Source organism: Stegostoma tigrinum, chromosome 14 (assembly GCF_030684315.1).
Source record: "Stegostoma tigrinum isolate sSteTig4 chromosome 14, sSteTig4.hap1, whole genome shotgun sequence".
In the NCBI taxonomy this organism is placed as follows: domain Eukaryota; kingdom Metazoa; phylum Chordata; class Chondrichthyes; order Orectolobiformes; family Stegostomatidae; genus Stegostoma; species Stegostoma tigrinum.
Window position 1 is genome coordinate 64,469,047 of NC_081367.1, and position 27,836 is coordinate 64,496,882.

A 27,836-nucleotide genomic window follows, 5' to 3' on the forward strand; every position below is an offset into this window, starting at 1 on the left:
CAAGCATCAAAGTATTTGAGAAAAATGACTAGAAAATTCAAAAAGCAATGATGATGAAGACAGATTAGGCGAGGTTAAATTGCCCATGCTAGCAAGAAAGAGTTATGTAAAGCATTAATGAAAACTTTCGTGTCACTTAAAAATTAGCCTGGAACAAACAGGACAAGATGAACTTATAAATTAATGAGAAATAAATTTCATACAGATCAAAGAGGAAATATCCTACATTAAAAAGTCAATATAATTTGGAACAAGTAACAGGCAAGTTGAATGAATTAAGAAATTGAGGGTTCAAAGTGCCAGCTGTAGTGGGGCAAAATAGCACAATGATCAACTTGATGCCTTCCCTTTCATTTATTTTTATCTCTTTTACTATTGAGACCCTGTCAACTTTAACTTTTTTTGGAGTCAAGAAAATGTCAACACTTTTCCAATCATGGCTAAGTAAGATGTACAAGGACCGACATCTGGCAAACAAAATCTGATATACAAATGTGATTACTTGGTTGTCAATACCTGGTGTACAAATAACAATACCTGGTGAATATTAGCTGTTATACAACAGCTGGTGTGCAGCACATGTGTACAATATAATATCTGATGCACAGTACTTGGCATACCAAAACCAATGCCTAGTAGACTAAAACCAATTGTTCATGTCCAATGATAGTAGGAACTGCAGATGCAGGAGGATCTGAGATAACAAGGTGTAGAGCTGGATGAACACAGCGGGCCAAAAAGGCCTGAAACATCAGCCTTCCTGCTCCTCTGATGCTGCTTGGCCTGCTGTGTTCATCCAGCTCCACACCTTGTTATCTCTTGCTCATGTCCAATACCTGATGTAACCATCACTACCAGAATTTGGAGTACAATTACCTATATCTGACATATTAATAACCATACCATGTGTAATAAAGCCAATAGCTTGTGTCCAATATCTATGTATTAAAAGAACTTGAAAGCCGCAACATAGAAGGCTAAGAGCTGGAAAATGGGATGAAAATAGATGGACGTTTGATGACTAATGCGGACATGATTGGCCAAAAGGCCATTTTCTATGGTATAAGAGCTGATTATTAATACCAATGACTTAACGACTTAATGGATTAATACCTGTGTAGCATGCCAACACAAATATACCCAAACGAGTAACTCATGTACCAACTGTTAATGTACAACTGCATACTCAAAGTCTGAATACGGCTAAGACTTCCATCAGCTACAGAAGCAGCTCTATAACCCTTGTACATTTCATTCCTTGCCCAAATCACACAGTGAAGTGTGCAAGGTGTGAAACGTAGTGTAAAATGCTGAACATCTCAGCTCACTAATCAGGCAAGTCTGCACAAATTGTGAAATTCATGGGGGTAAAATGTGGGGATTGGAAAATTGCTGCTAATTCGTAACATTCTGATTCAGGCACTGGTTACTGTGACTTAATCTTTCTTGCCACTTAATGCCGAGCTGTCTTAACCAGCTGGATGGAATTACACATTAAGTAACAGTTATTACTGGGGCCTTAGCGACAAAGTGTATTAAACTGTATTAAAAAGATTTAAAAGGCACAACTTTTTCAACAAAATCAGCAATTTGAAACAATTTATTTGGAAGTTTGAAAACGTTTATGAATGCGAATTCGATTTCGGGAACACAACCAATCTCTGTCGCTATCTCAGTTCTTTTGCTGGTGAAATCCTCATTTTTGTTGCCTCAAAACCTGACTGCCCTAATGCATTCCTAGCTACTTCCACCTGTTCTTCCCTGCATAAACTTGACTTCATCCGGAGGGAGACAGATAGGGAAGAATCAATCGCAACAACCATGCCTCCTGTGGGTGGCGCACCCCTGCCATCCCCAAGGTGCCCAATCAGAAACCACCACTGCCCTTCTCCCTCTGAGTCTGCAAATGCCAGTATCTGAGGGAAGACGTGCTGCGCTCTTCAGACTTCCAGCAATCCTTTTACCTCAATTTCACTTCCTCCCATTCCCCACCACTCCCTGCACCGGCAGCGGGAGGTCAGAACTTGAGTCAGAGCCAGGGGTGCTACCGCGAAGTCACAGCTAATGCAATTATAGGTGGACTGAATGGCCTATTCCTGCATTCATGTGAAACCTGAGGCCTCCAATTTCATGAAGGCATTGCAATCAATCACAGTTATCTAATTACCCATTGTATATTAAACCCCTGTGGTAACAATAAAAGCCTTGAAATGTACACAAAATTGGATTGCCTAACAAATGACAGTTCTCTGCTCAGATCACATATCTTTGATAACGAAACTAAGTGCATTAGAAGCAAAATGGATTTCAATAGATTCTGCTTTTATTTTGTAGAGCCCATTCTTCAGTGAACGAACACAGCCTTCTTTCCCCTGGGATAGCTGTTTATCAGAAGGCAAAGTGTGAAGAACAGATGGGGCACCAGCAAAATAAAGCTGCTATGAAAAGGCACTACTGCAATTTTTTTCACTCATCTGTGTGGGGCACAGACTGCTGAAGGGACACAGGCAAAGTAGCAACATGGAAATTGTAATTCTATCAGACAGCACTCAGACTTTGATTTCTGCTATCTCCGGTTCTATCGCTGGCAACAAAAGGCCATTTCAGAGAAACATTATCGACATCAAGCTTCTAATGAGCAGGGATGCATTGAAAATGGATCAACTGCCTTTGGGAGGTACCTGACCTTTGTTGTCCTTGACTATAATAACAGATACATTTCAGCTCGTTCTATTGTCTCCATCCAATGCCGAAATTCCTGGCTGTACTATGTCTCGTCTATTTACCTGATCAACATCCCACTTTACATCCTCTGCTAAGATCAGCCAATGCAAAACATTAGTGTCTGTTTCAAATCATGTTGAGATTCTAGCCATCTATCTTCCCTGCCTTTTCTGACCTACCTGGTCCTGCAAAACCCATGGCTGTAAAACTCTCATCTTTACTTTCAATCATGCTAAGGTCTCAACCTAACCCCAACACCGGCTCCCCCCACCCCCACCCCAGTCCACAACTTTCAAATTGCTTGCCTCCAAATCCAGCCTCTCAAGCAATCCCAATGAAAGCTGCTCCAACATCTACAATTCCACCTTCAGCTGCTCAGACCCATGAGGCTTGGCAATAAATTGTGTTTGATAAAGCCCTCCTCTGAAAAGCTAAACTAAAATTGCTGCATTTGTTTTTTGCCATGGATTGTCCTATCTCCTCTGCATCGATAGTTGTTTTGTCTGGAATACAATTCTTCCCTCCTGCTTTTCAGAGCTGCCTTCAACCTATCTCTTTGTCTAAGCTTTTGGCGTTGCCTCCTAATCTCTAACTTCTTTGGCTCAAGGTTACATTTTGCCACTCATGTCAGCAAAATATTTTTTGTTGTGGCACACCTTCAACTGAGTACCTTTTTTTGTATACATCACTTGAGGGCAAGTGTTTCAATGGATTCAGACGTATTCTCACTTTGTTTGAAGAAGCTATCAACTCAGACAGTGGTACCAAGTTCTCCAACGATGCAAACAGAAATTGCTGATGATGCCAGGCCTGCTGAGATTTTCCATCTGAAATTTACGTCAGAGTACAACAGGATCTTGATCAGATGGGCCAGTGGGCCAAGGAGCAACAGATGGAATTTAATTGAGATAATTATGAGACACTGTATTATGGAAAGGCAAATCAGGGCAGCACTTATACACTTAATGGTAGGGTCCTGGGGAGTGTTACTCAACAGAGACCTTAGACCACAGGTTCATAGTTCTTTGGAAGTGGAGCCTAGGTAGATAGGAAAGTGACAAAGGTGTTTGGTAAGCTTGCCTTTGTTGGTCAGTGCATTGAGTACAAGCATTGGGAGATTATGTTGAAACATTGGTTAGGTCGCTATTGGAATACCATGTGAAATTCTGGTCTCCTTGCTCTAGGAAGGATGCTGTAAAACTTGAAAGGGTTCACAAAATATTTACAAGGATGTTGGCAGGGTTGGAGTGTTTGAGCTGTAGGGGGAAGCTGATGGCTGGGGCTATTTTCCCTGGAGCATCAGAGGCTGAGGGGTGACCTCATAGAGGTTCTTAAATCATGAGGGGTATGGACAGGGTGAATAGCCAAGGTTTTTACCCCGGGGTGGTGGAGTCAAGGACGAGAGGGTATAGGTTTAAAGTGAGAGGGGAAATATTTAAAACGGACCTAACGGACAACTTTCCCACACACAGTGTGGTGTGTGTATGGAATGAGCTGCCAGAGGAAGTGGTGGAGGCTGGTACAATTACAACATTTACAATGCATCTACATGGGTACACGAATAGAAATGGTTTACAGGGATATGAGCTAAAAGCTGGCAAATGGGACTCGATCAATTTAGGATATCTGGGTCAGCATGGACGAGGTGGAACAAAGGGACTGTTTCTGTGCTGTCTTTCTCTATGACTCTTAATATCAAGAAAGCATTTTAAAGTGCTGTGATAAAGTTCCAGTTGGCAGTTTAGTTACTAAAAAGGACCTGTGCTTATCATGGCTTCCCCTTTGCCTTTGGGGAAATGGTCCAAATCGGTGCAGCCTAAGATCAACTGAAGAGGAATTATTAAGATAAACTTCCTTTAAGTCACTTAGATCCTGTCCTTACAGAGAGCGAAAAAAAAGGCTATCAAGCTCAGAAAGATGCAGGAAATGGATAGCTATCATTCTCCTTCCTTTCAGGGTTGAGCAGTGACTGAACAATGTAAGATATGATCCTGGGACGTACTTCTTTTAAAAGTGAATCCCAAACTCTCTTTCTCAAGTTAGTAAATTAATTTGATCGGAGCTTTTCACACCCAAACCTTTTTAATTGGCTGAACTGTCTGGTTCCTATACTTTGAGGAATGGGCTGGAGCTAGTCAGATTTGCAGTTTAAGGTTGACTCGATTGACAGAAAAGTCTTTTTCCAGTGTGTCATCAAGTTTTGTTTCATTACTCTCCTGTAAAGTGCTTGGGGTATTTTACAACATTAATTATGCTATATAAATGCAAGTTGTCATTCATGTCCAGCAAGATAAAACTTATTTATAAAAGGTGATGGAAACCATCCTGAAGATTACTGCATAAATGCGGTACCTAATGCAGAAATGCTCTAACAGATCAGAACGCTCCCATAGTTCGGCTAAGTTATCCAATCTCAGAAGGGGTAGATATTGGGGGTAAATTCCAGGGCTAGGAGCAGCTGGGGGTAGGTGAAATGAATCCAGGTTATTTCTCCTGTTTACTGTCTGGGCAGAAAAGCAGAGTTAAACTGAAGAGCCATATCGGATTCAAAAACTTTAAGTCCGCCTCTCTCTCTCTCCACAGATGCTTTCAGACCTTGCTGAGTTTCTCCTGCACTTTCTCCTTTTTAATTTCAGATTTCCACCATACGCTGTAGTTCGCCTTCAGTTTCCTGTTCACTTCCCTGCTGGAAAGTGCATCCACATGATGTCAGGCGAAGTCAAGCTCAGCTTTCATTTTTAATTCCATTTACATCCCACCACTTGGGGGTGCCACAGGAGGAGGGCTTTTGGAGCCAAGCCTCAATTTCAGTCAAAATTGGTGTGGACCTGTTGAGACCAACAACCATTGGAAGTGAAAGTCAAAATGACATTCCTGACCAGATACCCTGACTATAAAGAACCACCTTGAGTAAATCCCAAATTCTCATTTTCATGTTCACAAATTAAATTGTTTGAAGCTTTTCACATCTTATCTCTTTTTATTTGACTGAACTATATGGTTCCTATACTTCCGATGTGCAGCCTTTGTCGGATAATCGACTAAGGTTGACTCCATACACAGAAAGGTTTTTCCAAAGTGCTCATTAAATTTTATTTAGTTATCTGCAAGAGAGATGTCTAGACATAAGCTCACTAATCTAGCTGATTCCAGATGTTGTGAAAGATGTCACAGCCTTTTAAATGGTGTTCAATTAACACTGAAGAATAGATATAGAACCATGTGATGCAAATATTCCCTTTAAATAAATGTGACTTTACATGAACAAATTGCTGGTTACATGGGGAAAACATTGCAAAATTCTCTACTGTCTTCATTCCAGATAACTGAGTGTTTTTCATTGCAAATTCTTCTTAAGGAAATATCTTTGCCTGGATCACATACTTTACCATATTTGCAGCTCAGAAATGCATGTGTGTCTGCTTTGAATCACTTCCAGAGGGGTTGCCATGTTGGGTATTTGGTGACTTTCCATCAGGGAATAAAAACAAAACATGAGCTCAAATTAGGATATTGTATCTGTTCATAATTTTCTTTTCCAAAAAAAAACTGCTCATTTCATAGCATTGTGAATTCAGATTTGCATTTTACAAGGATCAACAACGCAAAATGTAATGGTATCTTGTTTTCTGATCGTGCACCATCTACACTCTTAGGGGGATGAAGGCACCTAAAGAATTTGCATGTCTCTTATGTGACCAAGTTGTTTTACAGAACCGCAAGTTGCTGTTCGGCACCATCAGTTGCCCAAGACAGATAGTCAAAATTTCTGGATGGGCTGGCAACATTAATCCTGCATTGCCAACAATGATAAGGCCTCCGCAGAAAATGTAATTCACAACCTTTCCCATCTACTTATAGTCAGGCCATAAATTGGTATATCCTGAGTATAATTATTATCTGTTGCATTAACTGGTGCAAAGTCTTACTTTCGCAATTTATTGGCTCACAGTGAAACCAAATAATTTTATGTTAACCCACTGAAGAATACTGTTGTCTCAGATCCAATCTGGAAAAGGTCAAAGGCTATATGGCCGAGCCATGTGATCGATTCAGGTTGTTATTCCTGACCGCAAGTAGAAACAATTCTCCAACCCCATCACCCTTTGTTTTATTGCAAGTGAAACCAGGGTTGGTGGAATGATAGAGAGTCGAGGCCCTCATCGCAGCAGTGTGACACAGAAGGTTCGGGAATCACTCTCGCCCTTCGTTCTTATCTCGGATGGGTGTTTGCAGCTTCCAAGAAGAGGGTGGTTAACAAGGGAGGATCATGTTGGAGGAAGGGCCATCATCAAGCTCAACACCCAACTGGTTGCTTTGGCGACAGGGACAGTTCGAGGTGCAGATCACATAAGTAAATAAACCCTGGGGACAATTCAAGAGGAATTGTTGAGAGAAGCTGCTTCTCTGAAATCCCACCACTCCTTCTCTTATCGTGAAGCTAAGTTACAAAATTTGGGAAAAATTTGCAGGAAATAAATAACTTTCTTTCTTTGTCTTCATTTGTCAGAGATGGGAAATTTAAATGTGAGATATCACACTTCACGGAAGATTATTTTCAAATATACAGGCACCAGAAATATCTAGTACTTTCCTGATTTTATTTATATTTTAAATTTGTTGTCTAAGCAGGCCGAAGTGTTAACCACTCAGTCAAATTTGGATTTCAGATTCTCTGAGCAAGTCGAACTAGCAGGTCATTTATATCATACCTTCCATCATTTCTTGTTTCATAAGACAGGATGGTTTTAGTGCTTCTATAAATTGATAAGGGAGGGGTCGTGAGGACTGCAGATATATTTGCAATTTGACAAGACTGAGAAATTGTGGGTTACAAAGCTACTTGACAATTTTTCTTATGTGTAAATGGGAGAAAGTACCCAGAGGGTAAGCTATCACTGAACTAATATTCCATGGTGAGCTCAACAACAAGTAACTTTCTCTTAAAGAGCACCTTCAAAATTGCAAAACATCTGAAAGTGCTAAAATGAATGCTATCAGACAAAAATAAATTTGTACCAAGCCAAGGATGCGGGCAGGGTGAGTCATTAGACTAGGTGAACAAAAGCTTGGTCAGAATCAGACAGATTTTAAGAAATGTCTTTGAGGGCTAGAAAGCAGGTGGGGCAGGGAGAAGTTTAGGATAATAACTTCAGAGTTTTTCATAGAATCCCTAATGTAGATGGAGACCATTTGGCCCATCGAGTCTGCACTGGCCCTCCAAAGCGCATCCAAGTTTATCCTCATGGTCCCCATGGCCATTCCGCATAGCCTACACCTCCCTGGATATTACAGGGCAACTTATAGCATGGTTAATCCACTTAACCATGGGAGGAAACCAGAACATTCACAGGAAACCCATGTGGACAGTCACCCAAGGCTGGAATCAAATGCAGGTCACTGGTGCTGTGCCACCATGCCACTCATGGCCTTAGCAGCCGAGGTACAAAGATGGAGCAACCTAAGCCGATAGCTTCAAGGTTTTAATGGCTGGAGGGGGTGATAAAGATTTGTTAAGTACCTTTTGATCATAGCTGGACAAACTGACGAGAACAGCGACTGGGGAATCAAAAATAACTGTAGTTTACTTTGACAGAAATGTATTGAATAAATCAACCCTTCAAAGCCCAAAACAATATTTTCCACATGTTGCCAACGCGTGTTGTGTTTTGCTATTTTATTCTGATGATCACGTGTTATTCCAGCATTTTCACCCCCCACCCTGTACTTAAGGCATTAACTTAATTGGGAAAGTCCTAGTTACTGGACAGTAAGTAGGAGTAGGAATCTTGGCTGAAGACTTCAAGAAAAACTACTATCCATATGGCCATACACAAACATGAGATAGCTGCTGAAAAAAGAGGGAAGCAGAGAAGGAAAAAATAAGCAAAGACAGTTTCAACAAATCTTCCATGTGTAAAATAAGTCATCACAATTGGTAAAATTGGCAGATGACAGAGAAGCCCCTCAAGTCTGTTTCACCATTCAGTTAGACGAATGATTAAAAGGGAGCAAAGGAGCAATGTTTTCACACAGTGGGTGAAACATACAGAGAATGAGCTGCCAGGCAGAGTGGTAGAGGCAGGTACAAATACAACTTTTCAAAGACATTTGGGTGGGAAAGATTTAGAGGGATGTGAGCCAAACACAGGCAAATGTGTCCAGGATAACAAGGTGTAGAGCTGGATGAACACAGCAGGACAAGCAACATCAGCGCAGCAGGAAGGCTGGCGTTTCGGGCCTAGACCCCAATATGTCCAGCTCAGTTTAGGATCATTCCCAAGACTAGCTTTCATTACAGACACTTCCTTAAAAAAAATTCAGTTGAATTTAAATTCCACCAGCAATTGCCGGGCAGTTTGAACGCATAACCCCAGGGTCGTATCGAGTGTCTGGATCACTAGTCATGTGATGTTAGCACAATGCCACCCTCATGTGAAGTTTGGAAACATTCAAATGACCTCCAACTGGGACGAATTTAGAGAGAGAGAGTTCCTAATTTACCCTAACCCTTGTGTAAAGGACTGCTTTCCACCATCAAACCTTGAATGGCCGAGCCCTCGTTTTAAGGTTACACCAGTTCTTCTTGAATTCCCCAAAAAATAGTTTGGCACTATCTGCCTTATCAATAACTTCGGAGATTGAGAGGCAACCTTATTGAAAAATCCAAGATTCTTAGGGGACTCGACAGGGTCGATGCAGAGAGCTTGTTTCCCCTTGTGGGAGAGTCTAAGACCAGGTGCCATAATCACAGAATAAGCGGTCACCCAGTTAGGACAGAGCTGAGGATTCCTTTGTTCTCTCAGGAGATAATGAGTATCTGGAATTTTTTTACCAGAGGGTCACTGAGGATAGGTCATTACCTGTATTCAAGGTTGAGATGGACAGAGTTTTATTCAGGAAAGGTATCAAAGGTCATGGCTATAAGGCAGGAAAATGGAGTTGAGAATGATCAGGTCAACAACGATCTCTCTAAATGGTGCAGCAGACACCCCTGGCTGAATAGCCAACTCTGCCCACATTCTCCACGTTGGTTGGGGTGGCACAGTGGCTCAGTGTTTGGCATTGCTGCCTCACAGCCATGGGATTCCACCCTTGGGCGATTGTCTGTGTGGAGTTTGCACATTCTCTCCGTGGGTTTCCTCCGGGTGCTCCGGTTTCCTCCCACAGTCCAAAGATATGTAGGGTAGGTGGACCGGCCATGCTAAATCGCCCATAGTGACCAGGGATGCTTAGGCAGGAGAAATGTAGGGGTAGAGGAATAATGTTTGGGTGGGATGCTCTTCAGAGGAGTGTTGTGGACTTGTTGGACTGAATGGCCTGTTTCTACACTGTAGGGGTTCTATGAATCTACGCTCCTACATCTTATGGTCATTCAATTGTAATTCACCACTACAGATCAATTTAATTGCCTTTAGTCTTTAATGCTCCTTGTGTAACACCACTGTGAATCCTTAGCACAGCAGTGTAAATGTCTGACGAGCAGGAGTGGCTCTCTGGCAACAAGTCATACTTCGGAGAAAAAGAAACTGTGAGCTTGTTTGTAAGTTACCAATCCTTCTGCCCACTGTATCGACAGAGCTACAGATGCAAAACATGGCTGTTCAGAAACAAAGCAAAGAACTGCGGACACTGGAGATCTGAAACAGAAACCGACATTGCTGGCGAAACTCAACAGGTCTGGCAGCATCTGAGGGAAGAAAGCAGAGTTAACGCATTAAGCCTGGGGACCTTTCATCAGGATGAAAGCCTTGAGGTTGGTTAGAGTACAACAAAATCCTGCAGATTGAGACTATCTCAGGGAAGGGAGCTGAGCTGATGGTTAGCTCAGGTTCTGGTTGTGTCACTGGTTTCCAAACTCAATGCATATCTTTGTGACACTGCACTTAATAAAGTTAGTGACTTTGAGTCAGCTCTAAGGGAAAAGACAGTGACAACAAATAGACTGTTGTATAGACTCACCTGGTGCACTAATGGCCTTGAGGGATGGGAGTTGTAAGTTGTTCACCTTCTCTGATAAACATGTGATTCCAGCTCCACACGCTATGATTAATCTGAATACCCTTCAGCATATTAAGGCAAATACTGTCTTGTCTGCACTACCCACAACTCAAAACTAAACCATCAAAAATGCCTGAATTATGAATCAAATAGGTTGATATTCAATAGAAAATAACCCTTAACAGCATTAACGTACAGAAAGATCAAGGCATACAGGTCCACACTTTCCTGAAAGTGACCACACAAGTGATAATGGTGGTCATGAAGGTATTTGGCAAGCCTGCCTTTATTGGTCGGGGTACAGATTGTAAAAAGTAGCAAGTCATGTTGCAGCTGTATAGAACTTTAGTCAGGCCACATCTGGAATACCGTGTACAGTTCTGGTTGCCGCTCCACCAGAAGGACAAGGAGGCTTTGGAGAGGAAAGGGTTTACCCTGGTGTTCCCTGGTTTGCAGGGTGTTATCTATGGAGGAGAGATTGGACAAACTTGATGTGTTTTCAACTGAATATCAAAGGGTGAAGGGCAGCCTGTTGGAGATTCACAATATTATGAGAGGCATGATAGAATGGATAGTTGGAGCCTTTTTCCCAGGATAAAAATGTCAATCCGTAGAGGGCATAGGTTTAAAGTATAAGAGGGAAAATTTAAAGGGGATACAAGAGGTAAGTTTTTTTTCCACACACAGGGTGGTAAATGGCTCAAATGCACTGCCAGAGGAGGTGGTGGAGGCAGACACAATTGTAAACATTTAAGAGTTATCTTGACAGCCACATGAAGGGGCAGGGAATAGAGGGATACAGACGACAGGGAGGCACTAGGTCTTTCAGTTTAGCAAGGCGTCATGTGTTGGTGCAGGCTTGGTGGGCCGAAGGGTCTGTACTATGTTTTTCTGTTCTTTTTTTCTTTGTATTGGGTCCAGGGCATTGCAAGTAATACAATAGTAAGAATTTTTTTCAAAGTGTTATCATGTGGCTCCAGGTCCACAGTAGTATGGTTGACACTGCACTGTCCTCTGAAATGGCCTAGCAGGCCAGTGAAGGGGAAGTTTAATGCCAATTAGGTATGGTCAACAAAATTACCAGCGATGCCCACATTCCATGAAAGAAGAAAGAAAAAAAAATTAAGTCCTAATTGATCTTCCTTTGGAATCAGTAATGGCTAAGGTGCCACAAGCCTTTTGTCCAAAATTCCCTCCTCTACTGTGGCTAACCCAACTGTCAAAGCAGTGTCCCGGTCCCTACTGACAAATGGGAGTAACTGCGATGTCATGGATGGCATAGGCCCAATGGGCCTCACTGTCTTTTCACACCCATATTTCCTCTGTGTTTAGTCAGTCTAAACACACGTTTGCCTCAGATTAAAAACTCAGATCCCAACAACTAAAGGGAACATCTCCACCCAAATCTCTGGTCCCTGCATAGTGTCATGATGACAAATCCAAACTGCAAATAAAATGGGGGAGTTATAACAATAATTCAGTCTCACTGACCCACTGTCCCTCTGCTCCTTAGTTGACATTGGCAAGGTTTAAAAATTCTCTTTTGTGCTTGAGTACATGTGGCAGTTAAATATAAATCTAATTCTGGTCCCAATACACCCCTGATTTTAATTCTTCCAACGCTTGCAGCCATTTTTTACCACTATGTAAAGAACAGTCTAGAATTCACTCCTTAAACTCCATTGCCCTCCTCCTACAGGGCAGTTAAACCTCTCTCTTTAGCTTTTGGTTGTTTATTCTAATGGCTCCTCTTGTAATTCAGTATCACCTTCTTGTGAAGAGTTATTTGGGTGTTTTACAACATAAACGATCTGTATAAATGTAAGTTGTTGACAACGAATCAGATTTTTAGGCTTGAAACTGGCCTCCTTAACTACGAAAAAAAATCCGAATTTCATTCCAGATCATCATGAGGGTGGAAATGAAGGAGTTGGCTCTGGAACTACTACTCTATCCACAGAAGGTTACAGTGCATGCCAAGAATGTGTTATGTGTTTTACTGCCTAAGTGAGTCCACTCATTTCCCGCAATCGGACGATCGTAACTTCCTGGCCATGGTTGCCAGGGAAAAGGCCTATGCTTTCTGCCCAGCCTCTGCAAGCCATTTGTTGAACAAATCTGTTTCTGATTACACTAAATGGATTGTCAGAAAAACATAGAGGAGGCCAGCAGAATAAAGACAAGCCCTCATTGTACAGCGCCACAACTTCCATTTGAATGAATGCTCACCTCAAAATGTCACCATTTATAATTGTAGGCGTGAGGAAAGTGACAGATTGCCCTGCATATATATCTCAATCTGCAGCAATGGCTAAAACAGAAATGAGAGAATAAATGCTTGGCTGACTGTTAAACCACAGAGCGGCTGTACGCTACAGCTGCAACATGGAACCGTACAGTTGTGCAAAGTATTCAAAATACATTTGAGTATACCACAAATGTCAAGAAACATTACGGCCATCACTGAAAGCAAGGGTCACACCAACTCATGGAGTGCAGTCGCAGAATCTTTTGGTCGAACTAAAGAAAATCATGCAATCACGTTTTTATGACATAATGGCACATTCTGCGACTTGGTTTTGGCAAAAATGAGGACTTGTATTCCAGCCATGGAAAGTACTCTACTTCCAATCACAGCGAGCAGGCGTGTCAATGCAGGCCTCAGCAAATCAACCTGAATCAAGATGCTGAGTCCAGAGCTCATGGTGGCTTCTTTCAATCTAATGTGAGTGGAAGCCAGTGCCTAAAGGGTTCATTTTAAAATAGTGGTGCTCACTGAGGCATCTAGCAGTATTGCATAGAATCCCTACAGATTGGGAGCAGGCCATTTGGCTCATCAAATCACATTGCCCCTCCAAAGAGCATCCCACGCAGACATACCCTATCCAAGTAACCCTGCATTTCCCATGGCTAACCTACCTAGCCTGTGCATCCCTCGACACGATAGGCAATTTAGTGTGGCCAGTCCAACTAAGAACAGGATGCTGTCAACAGAACAGTGATGTTCGAAATCAAGATTTCACACTGAAATCTCTGGAGCAGAATTTTACTGATAACCAAGTTTAATCCACTAAGCTACATCCTGAAGCACACCACTAAGTCTCTCCACTTGAAAACAGAAGCATGAGCATAAAGGACAAGGATAGAAGATCCTTGGGATATCATCGTCTGCAACTTTCCCTCTGAGTGCAATGTCACCTCAACTTGGAAATGCATCAACATTTCTTCACTGCCACTGCCAAAATCCTGGAATTCCCTTCCTGACAACATTGTGGGTTTCTCTAAACCCCAAGGACTTCAGCAGTTCCATAAGGCAGTCTGCCACCAGCTCGTCCAGGGCAGTTAGAAAGGGCAATAAGAGCTGGCTTAGTCAGTGATGCCTGAATCTTTAGACTGAGTTAACTTTCTTAAAAAATGGAGCATTCATGACCATTACAAGAGAGAAGTGTGTAATAAGTCCTTGTTTCTGCTGTCACGGGATTTGAAATTCAGGCAAACTTCAGTCTCATTAGGGGGAAGGCGAGAATGAAACATTTCAGAATAAAAGATTAGAACTTCATATTAAAATATAGAATCTGAGAATCTTACAGTACACACAGAGGGTGCTTGGCCCAGTACATAGGCCTTAATGAGAACCACTGCAGTTCGTCCTATTCTGTTCTTCCTTTTCCTCTTAACCATGCAATCTTATATCCCTCCAAAATTGAATTCCCTTCAGAAAATTATTATTGAATTTGCTTCGTTCAGGCACTGCATTTGAGAAAACAACAACTTATTGCATTTTGAAAAAAACACTCCTCATCCCCACTGTGGCTCCTTTGCCCTATTTTGGATAAATGCAGGGGGTTGTCCAGAGAAAAATATTAGCACGGAAGACAGACAAACTTATTTAACGAAGGGAACTAAAAAAAAAGCAGTTCTCTTTACACAGCTAAAATGAATAACTTAAAGGCTTTTTTCAAATGGTTTTCTATCCAAAAATATTTTGGGTATAAATAAGGAATAAAAGACCCAAATTTATTCAACACCTCTCTCTCATAGTTCCCCTTAGAAGTTGGACATAAAGGAGGATGTGGATATAGAGTCTGATAGATCCATCTTCTCCTCACTAATCCCTTTCTAACACAGAGTGACTCATTGGAAATACCAAAGACAGTCTGGAGGTTCATTAAGTGCAAATATGTTGCAGTGGAATTTATAGACACTGCACTGGAAGAGCTTGAATACTGAGTGAACGCCAACCATGTGTCTTCCTCATGTATTAAGTGGTAAACGAGGGTCTAAGAGGTGACATATGTTGCCTCAATTTTATCAACTCAGCTATAATTTTTGCTAATACCATTGACTTTCTCCTTTCCTAAGCCCCAACAGATTCCTGCAAAGCCCTGGCGTTGGGATTGGGCATCAATTTTCTAGTCCATCTTAGCAACTTAACTCAAACACTCCCGTCTCGGTAACATCCTTGTAAATCATTTTTGCATCCTTCCCAGTTTAATAACATCTTTCCTGTAGCAAGATGACCAGAACTGTACGTAGCACTCCAAATGCGGTCTCACCAATGGTATCAAAAAAAGGCAATGATTTTTCAACGCTCATGGACAGCCAAAGCCCTACGTCCTTTAGAACTCAAGCTCAGTTCCTGAGGCTCACACTGACTCTTCCATATAAGGGGTCAAACATGAGCCTGTGCCCAGTCACAGCTATGCTCACAATATATGTGTGATGATATGATCACCTCTACGCTATTCAGTTCCCTATAAAAGATCATTTTATACCCAGGGAATAGCTGCTGTTTATGACTGGAGAATTCCTAACTTTATTTTGTTGGCAGCTTTTAAGGTTCAAAGCACAGTGTGCACAGCTCACAACCACGAAATGGATTTAGATGAGAAACGTCAATTGACCAATCCTAATTGACATGTTGAGAAAATCTGACTGCTTCTTGAATGATTCTAGGCTTTGTTCTTTATTAGACCACCAAACAGATATTCTCCTGGGTGTAAAGTTTCCAGATATCAGCCTGTTGTGCCTCTAGGCTGACAATCCGGTTCAGCACTGAGGCAACGTTTCGTTGTCAGAGGTGTGATGTTAAACCAGGTGCTTGTCTACCCTTATTACAGCTCATATTCACATCAACAATCCATTCGGATTATTCAAACTGTCTTAATTGCACAACCATTAATTGCCTACTCTGATGTGGTTCTGCATTTGTCTTTCTTGTCTTTATACAATTCCATGAAGTCCTCTCAGTCACTTCCTTCTATGGCTCACATAGGTCTGATCATATATCATAACTCAACGTAAACCATTCACATTATCAATGCAGTTCCACCAACATAGCAGCATCTTTATTATGTTCATGCCCAAACCTTGTCTCTATCCTTGTCTCTATCTCATTGTCCACACGGAATGAAGGGTTTGTGCCCATCAACATCGGACGGTCGGTCAGTACACGGTTGTATGTGCGTGCGTGTGTGTGTGTGTGTGTGTGTCTCCCTTTCAAACCTGTCCATCCACGTCATACATTACGATGTCAAGAAGAACTGAAGCTCACACCCCCACCTCCAAACTGCACGACGAATCTCTCCCAAAAGTCACTTATAACCACTTCAGCTACAACCATCTCACGCTGGCTTTCTGTTTCACTCAACCGACTCTAAAATTATCATTTCACTGAGTCAAGCGAGTGAGGCTGTGTGTCGTGGATAGTGGAGCTTCTTTCTTGGTTAAGCATTAATTTCATTAGACACTGAGGGGAAGAATTAAAATGGCAGTGCAATTGATTGTATTTGGAAAGAGGAAGAAGAGCAATTTTGTCACCATCACAACAACGACATGTGAATAACAATGCCTTTGTGTGTTGAGTCTGTGAACAATGAAGAACAGTTGACAGTGAACACGTGTCCACAGGCCTTGGGCGTAGGCCTCAGGAAAACCTGAGTATTGCTCTGTCTCGGGACCTGGCTTCACTTGTCAGGCAGGTTTGGTCAAGTCCTTTTTGCGTCCTGTGTTATCCAAAAAGCACATTCGTCCCCTTATTTGGAGTAACTGCCTGGCCTATTGCAATCTATGACTAAGCTGCTGAAATAATGGTCAAGTCATTTAATTTCAGGAAATTGCTCCACAAGCCCCAACAACCTGCCCACCTTAAACAAAGTCTTTGCTCCATAAGAGTAGCAGGTCCAAAAATAGGCGGCAAATTACGCAGGCTATATTCATTGAGGAACTTGAACTCTGAGGCACATTGACTGCCACCATTCTTCTCCACGGACAGCTCCGATGAGCACTAGTCCCGAACACAAACCTCTTGATTCTGCTCCCTGGAAACCAGTGTGGGGCTTAGATGTGGCAGTAAAAAGCAAAGTCATCACCCATAGGCTAGAATATTATTCACAGACAAGCATACATATTTTTCAAGGAACATGACACACTTCAATGAACGCATGCTCCACAGTAGGCATTACTAATATCTGGTTAACTTACAAGCTGCTTTCTCATCCCCTGCAAATTGTTGCACTGACATCAGTGTGAAGACCTTACTCCGCAAAGTAACAGCATAAACAGTGACTAGCATAGCTGAAATCAACACTCAATTACAATGTTCCACCCTCCCCACCGTTCTCGCACACTGGGCAGTCCATCATCATCACTTGAATGGTGTACAAAACATCATACGCGTACACACACACACACACACACACACACACACACACACGCGCGTACGCGCGCACACAGTATTTCGGCCCAGCAACTGACAGTAAAACACACCCGCGTGTAGCTCATTTCTGTACTTACTTTCAGTGAATCAAAGCAGGCAATTACTCGTCCATTTTCAACTTGGCAACTTTTGGAAGGGTGTGCAAATTTACATTCCGTGTCTGGTCGTGAGCAAGTGCCTCTTTGAAATTCTCTGCACACTTCCAGTGTCAGCCATTTTGTGTCCCGTATCTGTGCCACACTAACGGCCATGTTTGTGAATTGACAGGCAGGCGATATAGTCCGGAACAGCGTAGAGACAAACACGTCGATTGCAGAACGTCGGTTAAAGAAAAACTTGACGGTTTTTGGGGGGGATAAAAGATAACCTTGTTTTTTTTCTCGTTTTGAGTGTATTAAAGGCTTTCTCGACAGAAAAATCACCGCAAGGAAGTTTCCTTTCAGAGAAAACCCCTGGCATTAGATTGGCGAAGATTCTTTTTTTTTAGAAAAAAGAATTTCAGAAAGAATAAAGGCTTTTCTTCTGTATTTTTTCTCTCTATTTTGGTTGCAAAAGTAACAGTGCTATCATTGGTATGGAATTGTTCGTCAGATGGAGGGCAATTGCACTCTCAGTGACCCATAACGTGTTCCCAATCTGAGGCCTGTTTTGAAGCTTGGAGATGGGTCAAGGCTTAGCTCTCAGTGAGGATCCCAGCTGTTGCACAGTGCCAGTTATTCGAGAGGTAACATCCAGCTCGCTGATATGGCAATCAATATCGACCAACTCTGCCCAGCTGATTGCAGCAATTTAAAGTGATCCGACCTTCCGGGATCAGACTTTTTTTTTTGTTTTAATCCCCTCGGTTGTTTCAGGCAGAAGGTAAGTGTTTCAGTAGAGTTTTTTTTTGTTTGTGTGAAAATTCTTTGTTCGATACAGTGAAATAGCAAGAGAGCAATGCCAGGCTGATATACTGCGAAAAGTTTGTTCTTTCTTTCTCTCTTTCTCTCTCCCTCTCTCCCTCACTCTCTTTCTCTCTCTCTCTTTCAGACCTAGGTGGGAATGAAAGGGAGGGGCTGGGCAAGGGGGAAGACGAGGAAGGAGGGGGTCTGGGGGGGGAAGAATGGGGGGGGGAAATGGGTGATTGTACTAAAGCTGAAGGGTTGGATGTGCAGTTGTTGCAGTCCTAGCTGGTAGCAAGCAAGACAATAAAGCAGAGACTGCTCTAGAAGCTTTTCGAAGCAGCAGAGATTCCAGGAAAGGCACTTCTCAGTACCAACCTGTAGGAGAAACAGATACATCAACATTTTACCAACCAGCATTTAACTCCCATCCCAATTTTAAAAAATAAAAGAAATGATCTGGAAATTAAAAAATAAATCTTCCTGCGTCAAGCTGGAAGTAACATGCAAAGGCAACAGTCTACCTGCGTTTACAAAAATACTTACAGTGCAGCATGATACAGCCAGCCATTGTACACTACTTTGGGGAAAAAAAAGGCAGTTTGAACCTTTGTGAAGCAATGAATGACAGGGAGACAACCAATCAAGGAGAGTGTTGCAGCAATATTCTGGGCAGCGAGCCAATCATTTTGACTGTCTCATGAAAGGTCGCACCTGTCAGACATTCGCTGCTACGCAAGAAGCACAGAAAAACGCTCGTCAGTTGCGACTAATTCTGCTGCATGAAGTGAAACCATGTGCTCGTTCCCCTTGCGTCTCAGGTCATTATCCAACATGCAGTTAGTGGGTTAATCCAGGTTAGCTTTTCACTGGCTACCAGCAATGGTCGAAGCTCCTGCAGAATCTCACGCATGCGTACTCACACGCGCACACTCACTCAGGCACACGTGTAACATGCACATGCTCACACATGCACACACTCACTGGCACACACATGCATAATCAACTCAGGCACACCTGCAACCCACACACACATGCACGCGTTCGCCCACGCATGCACACTCACTTGCAACTCATATACGCGCGTTGATATGCACACTCGCAGGCTTGCACACACGTGTGCATGCATGCTGGCACGCTCACCGTCTCTCACACACACACCCACACACACTCACTCACTCAAGCTCACAGGCGCACCGTCCTGCACTCACAAGTAAAATGCACAAAAGTCAAGCTTAGTCCCACAGACTCTGGGGTTAACTGGGCACTGCGCAAGGCACAAGCTGATACTGCTGTTCGCTGCCAGGAACGTCCAGGAGAGAGAGAGAAGAAGGGGATTGCTGTGAAAAGTACATTCCCTCCTCCCGTTCCCCACCCCTCACCCACAGCCAACCGCATACCCACTCCCTGAAACCAAACGAGGTCCCAACTCCAAGTGGAGCTTCTGTGTTGGTATTAAACCCTTCCATTCAGCCAGCAACCACTTTCTCAGTATATCACAGCCAAGTCAGTCATTAACAAACGCTGCCTGTGTGACCTTTCTCTTTGCCACAGTCAAGATCCATGTTCGATGGTGAACAGAGAGATCACAGTGCAGCCTGGATGCCTGGCAGACCCAGAGAGCTCTGCCAAAGTAAAATGTGATTCCATTACGCCAGCATTAAATATTCAGGAAGGCAATTTGTTTTTCACAAGCCTGTGGGTTTTCAAACTGCTCGCTGAGGCCATCCCTTCATTCCCACTGCCCTTCTTGCACTGGAGGTGATGGCATCAGATTAAAGGCTTGCTGGAATCAGATGCACACACACATCCTTCACCATGCATCCCTCAAACAACCTAACTAACCATGAATTGATATTGTGAAGCTTACCTCCTTTGCCATTCCCCTTTAGGTAAATGTAACACTTGGGTAAACAGTAGTGTTGTGTAAACAAGAGTATTAGTAATGCTGAAACCCTGGCTAACTTTCTGGAGACATGGGTTCAAATCCCATTGTAGCACCGTGTAAGCCTGGAGTTGTCAATGTGTCTCACTTGTGACCATCATGTTTCAAAACCCATTTGCTTCCTCAATGTCCAATGGAAGTCTGCCATCCATGCCTGGCCTGGGCCTAAATGTGACTCCAGGTGTACAACAATGTTGGGCTGACACTTAACTGACCCACTTCTGAAATGGCTAACTGAGCCACTCATTCCAAAGGGCGATTAGTGATTGGCTGCAAAGGAAAGAACAGAAACAAAACTGTCCACTGAGGGAGTGAGAATTACCTTCAGTTGAAAATAGATGTTATTCTCTCCCACCCCTCCTGTCCTGGATATTTTGTGTTCATTGTAAAACTGTTTCTGCACACCCGCCCCAACCCCCAACCCCTCTGCATCCTCCCTGTCGCCTCGACCAATGCAATAGGTGGGTAGGAGAGGCACCTTAGTGTTGCCTCGCAACCTGGGGTTCACTACGGGCGGTGAACGTCAGTGAGCAAATTACTTCGAGGGGAGGGAGCAAGGGAGAGAAAAGTCAATGGACAACAATCAGGGGTGGAAAGGCTGATTGGTGATCCCTCCTTAGCCCAACCTGAATGCACGATTGGACCACCGCGGACTCATCATCTTCCCAGGAAAGTGCATCCCAGGCACTAAACATTTATAAATACAATGCCCAGCCAGACTCCAATTATACCCCTGAAATGAGCTGAATTAAAAACACTCCATCTTGACTGATGAGCAACATCTACGCTCCCATGTGGTGAGGAGTTGATTGAAATCAATGTAAGTTAGTACTTATTTAGGGACCTGCAAAGTGAGGCTGCAAGACTATTGCAGCAATTAGCACAGGCCTCAAAATTATTCTACATTTTCCAATTGCTACAATGAGCACTGTGTCTTTTAACGTGGTTTCATTGCTGCGTTTCGGCCTGCATTTCCCGTTTCTGGCAATGGCTGATTCTACTTTTGGGGCAAAAGAGGACTGAACACATAAATATAAAGAAAGTAAAAATGACAGAAAAAGAACAACATCTATTTCTCTTTGAGGAGATGCTGTTTATATTCCTCATGCACACACTGTTTCAGTCCCTCACTCCTGTTCCCACTGAGGATTCCACCTGTTTTCCCAATTGGCTAAAGGAAGGCACAAGCTGTGACAGTGCTTCTTTGATGGGACACGGGTTTGAGCGGTGACATCAACATTCATTACCCAGAACTAACTGCTCAACTTGCTGGGTTATCACAGAGGAGAGGTGACAGTCAACTGCACTGTTGCAGCCACATGCAGAATGGCAGGTTAAGGACTGCAGATTTCTTTCTCTCGTTGACATCAATGAATGAGATGGATTTTTACACCAGTTTACAGTCAACATTGTTGAGATTGGCATTCAATTTAAGAATTGCTGTTTTATAGCATCTAAATTCCACCCTTGGCGGGATTTGAACTCATATTCCCAATAGCCTGTACCTCTATATTCCAAGTCGAAAGGCTTTACCATCATGGGGTGTTGGTGCTCGTGATCAAATTTTCAGTAATGTGCCTGGACAGAGATGGCAACTCTATTCGGACCAGTAATAAGAAAATTCAACGTGGTTCGGGCTGACCATCTGCCATCAGCCTTAGTGCCACTCATTCATGTTGCTGTTGTGAATGCATGACGGACGTCACCGACTTAGTCTGTAAATCAGTCAGGGTCTCAGGACTCAGTCCCAAATCAGGGCCTAAACTGTACAACTAGGTTCTCTTTCTCTGCCCCAGTGTACTAATCGGATGGTAAACTGATTTAATCCTTGGAAGTGAGGATGTGAATATGGAAAGTGCTGATATGAAGAGTGCACAACAAGTACAAGCTTAGTCACACAAGGACAGCTGGACACATGAAGAACTATTTGAAAGGTAATTTGAAAAATACAATTAATATAACTTAACAGACAATGAGGCTAATTTAAACTGCAAAAGGAATATGACGAACGTTGCATTTTGGGAGTAGTTTAAACTTAATCAACCAGTCAGACAACAGACCGGATTGAATGCAGTGCTGGTTTTACAGCCCAGCCAATTACTCTCAATTGACACCCCAGTGCGGTACTGTTAAAGTGCTGCACTGCCTGAGGTTCTGCACACAGTCTTTCAAGGCAGACGTTAAACTGAGGCCTTGACTACTCTCACAGGACAAACTAAAAGATTTCAGAGTGTTATTTCATGGTCGGCAAGGGAATACTGGCCAACACTTAAATCTCAATAAACATTGCAAAAATAAGATAGTCATTATCACATTTTTGTTTGATACATGTAGATTAGCTGTCATTTTCCTACAACACACCAATGATCGTATTGTCAAAAAATACTTAATTGTCTGCAAAAAAAAGATGGGCAGGAAATATATCGTATTAACGTAAGTCTTTCTTAATCTTTGGAAGTAACAGAGGGTAAAATGAAGTGGACCCGTAAAAGCAGGACTCCATCTGATCCCATGAGAATCCTGCTTGGAAAGCTGGGTTAAAATTTCCCTCATGTGATGCAGAGCTTGAATACTACTAGAAAGACAGACATATTGTCGAAGTATTTGAACTTGCTCTCACTGGGATAAACACAAGAATGCTAAGTTTCAAACAATCACCACAATTTATACTGCAAGAGAAAATGGTGCTGACTGATCATAAAATCATAAGATATTGGAACAAAATTAGGTCATTCGGTTCATCGAGTCTGCTCCACAATTCAGTCATGGCTGACGTTTCTCAACCTCATTCTCCTGCATTCTCCCTGTAACTTTTGACCCTCTTATTAAGCAAGAGCCTATCTATCTCTTAATGACTTGGCCTCCACCACCTTCTGTGGCAATGAGTTCCACAGATTCACTGCCCTCCGGCTGAAGAAATTCCTTCTAATCAATGTCTCAAAGAGTCGTCCCTTCACTCTGTGGTTGTGCCCTTGGGTTCTGGTCTCTCCTACTCGTGGAAAAAATCTTCTCTGTGTCCATTCAATCCAGGCCTCTCATATTCTGGATTTTCAATGAGACCTCCCCTCATCCTTCTAACTTCCATCGAGCACAGACCCAGATTACTCAAGCTCTCCTCGAATGACAAACCCTTCGTCCCTAGGATCATTCCTCTGGACCCCCTCCAATGCCAACACATCTCTCCTTAGAGACAGGGTCCAAAACTGCGTACAATATTCCAAATGCTGTCTGACCAGAGCATTATACAGTTTCAGCCGCACATCTCTTGAAATAAATGCTAACATTGCATTGGCCTCCCTGATTTCCAAGTGAACTTTACTTCTCCTGAATTTTAAACTGGATTTATGAGTGATTGGTATATATTTATGATCTCAAGTTTTATTCTCCTTAAAAGTGTAAGTGTAAATCTGAGGTAATACATCCCAATGACCTTATAAATTTGGATCATGTTCTTTTGCCAAGTGCATTAGAGGAGTTATCAGCCATTTGAGGTTAACAGAGCATTGGGTATGCTTTTCAGGAAACTGGGATCCGAAAGGGTTGAGGTTTCGCTTTCACAGTCCAGGCCCTAGATGAAGTACATCAATTAGTTCTGGACAGCCCAGCTCAGAAAAGAGATATTGACTTGAAATGGATGCAGTTGACTGGTGTAACACCACAGTTTTGAATGGGTGGCATGGTGATACTATGGTTATTACCACTGCCTCACAATGCTAGTAGCCCAGGTTCAATTCCACCCTCAGGTGACCGTGTGGAATTTACACATTCTCCCCATGCCTGCGTGGGTTTCCTCCAGGGAGTCTGACTTCCTCCCATAGTGCAAAGATATACAGGTTAGGTAGAAAGGCCATGATAAATTGCCCTATACAGTGTGCAGGCTCTGTGAATTAGTCACAGTGGATGTGGGGAGCTGGCATGCTCTTTGGAAGTTCGGTGCAGACTCAATAGGTCAAATCACCTCTTTTCACACAAGAGGGTTTCTATAATTCTTCTTTGATTATGAGAACAGGACGTATAAATCTGGGTTGAATTCCTTTCAATACAGAAGAACGAGGTGGAATTTGATTGAAGCATTTCAAAGGGATTCAGTACAGCGGACATGGCCAGGAAACACTGGTTTGGTTCAACTGCAGAATTGTGTCCAGTGTCAGACTTTTAAAAAGGATGAGAATGCACCGGAGATAGTGTAGAAAAGATTCATGATTGGATCTGGAGGCATGAGATAGATCAGAGAACTTGGGGTGATTTACCAGCAGAGAAAAGAGGCTGAGAGGAAATGTGACACAGGTCTTCAAAATCACAGTGGGTTTGGCACAGTCCATGGGGAGCAACTGTTCGTACTGGCGAGGGGCTAAAGAATGAGAGAGCACAGATAGAAAGTAACTGGTAAAAGAAACAAGAGTGGCAGAAAAGAAACTGTCTTTCACAGAACATATGCACAAACACTTTAGAAGTAAGGGCAGGAGTGAAAAGTACGCCCTGGAGACTATTCTGCCAATTGACAAATCCTGGCTGATCTTTTACATTAGTTCCACTTTGCCCCATTTCCGCAGGTTTTAAGTTGGCTTTTTGCTTTGTTGACGTTACAGCATCAAGCATTTAAAGAAAGGGATGTTTAAGAATGACTAATTTTATCTAAGGCTTCAGATGACATTCACAAATAATGGAGTCTTAAGTTTATTTCCTCACCCTCAATGTCTAAGAATGAAGTCGTTTTGAGAGTCTGGTTACATCCAGGCCCTTTGCTTGACTGTAAACTCTATAAGGAGACAAATGCCATGATCCAGGTCCCAAAGTCATGGCCAGCAACAGCTCAGAGAACAAGAGCAGCATGTGTGAGGGAACATCACCAAGTCCAAGCTCTCAGGATTATACTTGTCATTCCTTCACTGGTTAAAACTCATGGGAATCCCCTTCCAAGCAGCAGAATGGGGTGCTTGGCACCACCTGGGATGCAGCAATTCAGGAAGGTGGCTCCTAGCCACCCTCCCAAAGATGATGAGGAATGGACACTGAGTGCCAACCTTGCCAGATTTTATTTTCCTTTATTCATTCACGGGACATGGGTATCGCTGGCTACGCAGCATTTATGGCCCAGAGGGCTGTTAAGAGTCAACCACATTGCTGTAGATCTGGAGTCACATGTAGACCAGACCCTAAGGGGCATTAGTGAACCAAATGTGTTTTTCCCCAACAATCGACCATTGATTCACAATCGTCATTAGACTCTTAATTCCAGACACTCATTGAAATCAAATTCCACCCAATCTGCCGTGGTGGGATTCGAACCTGGGTCCACAGACCATTATCTGGATCTCTGGATTAATAGTCCAGTGATAATACCACTAGGCCATTGTCTCCCGATGCCTATATCTCCAAAACAAATATCACAAAAGACGATGCAATGGCACGTTTAAGGCTACCTCAGGCTTCACTGAACAGTTTCATGTAAAATGACTAAATTGCCCAATGACTAGGTTGGTACGCTGCCTTCTGCCTCGTTTTAAATGCAGCACTGGAACTCAGATACATCTCCATTTGTGTCGAGTTAATAGTTCACAGGCTGAGTTGCTGTGAGAGCATTCCAATGAGCCTGAGTCAGAGTGCAAGGAAGAGACAAAAATACCTTCGGAGCTCCTCCTTCTGTTTATTATCTGATTAAGTCTGAAAGAATCTTGCACCACAGTAAGAGGCCATTTGGTCCATCATCCGTGTGACAGCTGTTCACTGGAGGGCTGCAAACCCAGCATTACAAAACCAATTGGTAACTTGAAGCATTGCTGAGTCTAGCAGGTGCGAGAAGCAATCAAGGGACTTAGAACCAGGGTGGGGACAGATATCATGTCACTTCAAGAATTATTCCTGGCATGAGAAACTTCATTTAAGGGAATAGCTTGAAGAGATTGGGTCGTCTCTCCTTGAAGAGGAGATTTGATCGAGATTTTCATGAGGTGTTCCCACTAACAGAAGAATAAAGAACAAGAAGGCACTCATTTAAAGTGATGCACAAAAGAAGCAACGGTAATGTGAGTGGTTCGGGTCTGGAATGCACTGCTAGGTAATGTGAGGATTGAATGAGGGACTGAAGAGGGCACTGGATGATTATTTGGATATAAGTGGTATCGCAAGTATGGGGAAATGGCCTAGATCATAGAACTGGTACAGGAAGGATGGGCCGAATGACTTTCTTCTATACCATAACAATTCTGTCATCATGTGGAATTGTGAGGCAGGCTGAATGGCTGAGGACTGATCTTAATGCCTACGCCCTTATGTTCTTACATAGGACATTACATTCAATCATCAGATGACCCAGTGTGAGCAGTGCACTTTTTACTTTATACAATGTAGGAACACAAGCTCTACTAAATTAGACTGTGGTTGGCCTGTAACTCAACAGATAATCCTTAATTGTCTCAGTCAGTGCTTACCAAGTGTAGTCCTAATGCGACCCCATTTCAAGGCCTGAAAATTGTGGCAACTGCTCAGAGATAGTGGCGATCGGGGCGTGGGTAGAGAGGAGCTGTCAGAGACCTGGGTAGGGACAGAGAACTGTGCTGGGCTTTAGTTGGTCAAAGTTCAAGAACCTAAAGCTTCGGCTCACAATCCCGCTTGGTAGTCACGAGCCCCACTCTGGGAAGCTGAGCCCTGGGCAAACATACAGCCCAGAAATGAAACCCTGGGCACTTCTTAATCTTGCATCAATCATCAGCTGGGAGGGCTGCTTTGTGCGTGAAACCACTGCACTGTTAGCTTTCAGAGTGTGTGCCTGCAACACTGATCGCTAATGTAGGTCAGATCAGAAGAAACCCCACAGACAAACATCACGTGCAACATTCTGCAGGTAAGAGACGTATTTTCAACATTTGATCTGCATATGCAGCCAGGGCATGGACGTAGAAACAGGATTACAACGGTTATTGGCTGAGCTGCCTTGTTCTAATCCCATATGCAAGGGCTGCGAGACATTCAGCTTGTCCTCTGTGCTGAAGGTGGTTGCTACCCATTGCAAGCAAGAATGCGATATGTCTGAGACGTTGCTGGCACAGTTAGTCACTGGCAGGATACATGCAGCAAGGACGCAGGTAGAATGCATTAAAATGAGTGTCGTATTGCAGTACCATCAGCGCCTACGCTTTCCTGTACCCCCTGGGCCATCCTGCCGGGTAACTTCTAACATCTCTCAGTTGAGATGTTAATTCATGGCCCCATCTGCTCACTCAGGTGGAAATAAAAGCAATAATTCAAAGAACAAAGTTTCTCCCGTGCCTCAGCCAACATAAACCCTCAATTATTAACACAAACAGATAATCTCCGCCATTCATCTCTGTCGGTCACCTGAGCTCAATGCGTGTACACTTAGCCAACACATTTCCTGTCATGCAGTCAGCGACAAGCTACACTTTGAAAATACAGGGACAAAAACAGAAGTTGCTGGAAAAGCTCAGCAGATCTGGCAGCATCTGCGAAGAAAAAAATCAGAGTTAATGCGTCCGGCAACTTCCATCTTTGTTCCTGATTTACAGCATCCACAGTTCTTTCAGTTTTTACACTTTGAAAATACTTC

General features: G+C 43.0%; 1 protein-coding gene across 21 annotated transcripts in view; it reads right to left on the bottom strand.

Annotated features, from left to right (window-relative positions):
• mbnl1 (muscleblind-like splicing regulator 1) overlaps positions 1-27,836 on the bottom strand; it is a 782,985-nt gene that overhangs the window by 147,867 nt on the left and 607,282 nt on the right. For 12 of the 21 annotated variants that reach the window (XM_048542650.2, XM_048542652.2, XM_048542659.2 and 9 more), the window contains one exon: positions 17,521-18,702. The exons of 7 other annotated variants lie outside the window; for them this stretch is intronic. In XM_048542650.2, coding sequence (XP_048398607.1) covers positions 17,521-17,694 — 174 coding nt within the window. In that variant the 5' untranslated portion in view covers positions 17,695-18,702. Of the gene's footprint in view, positions 1-6,108; positions 6,192-17,520; positions 18,703-27,836 lie in introns of those variants that run through there. 2 more of the 21 variants (XM_048542664.2, XM_048542669.2) reach the window with 2 other exon arrangements.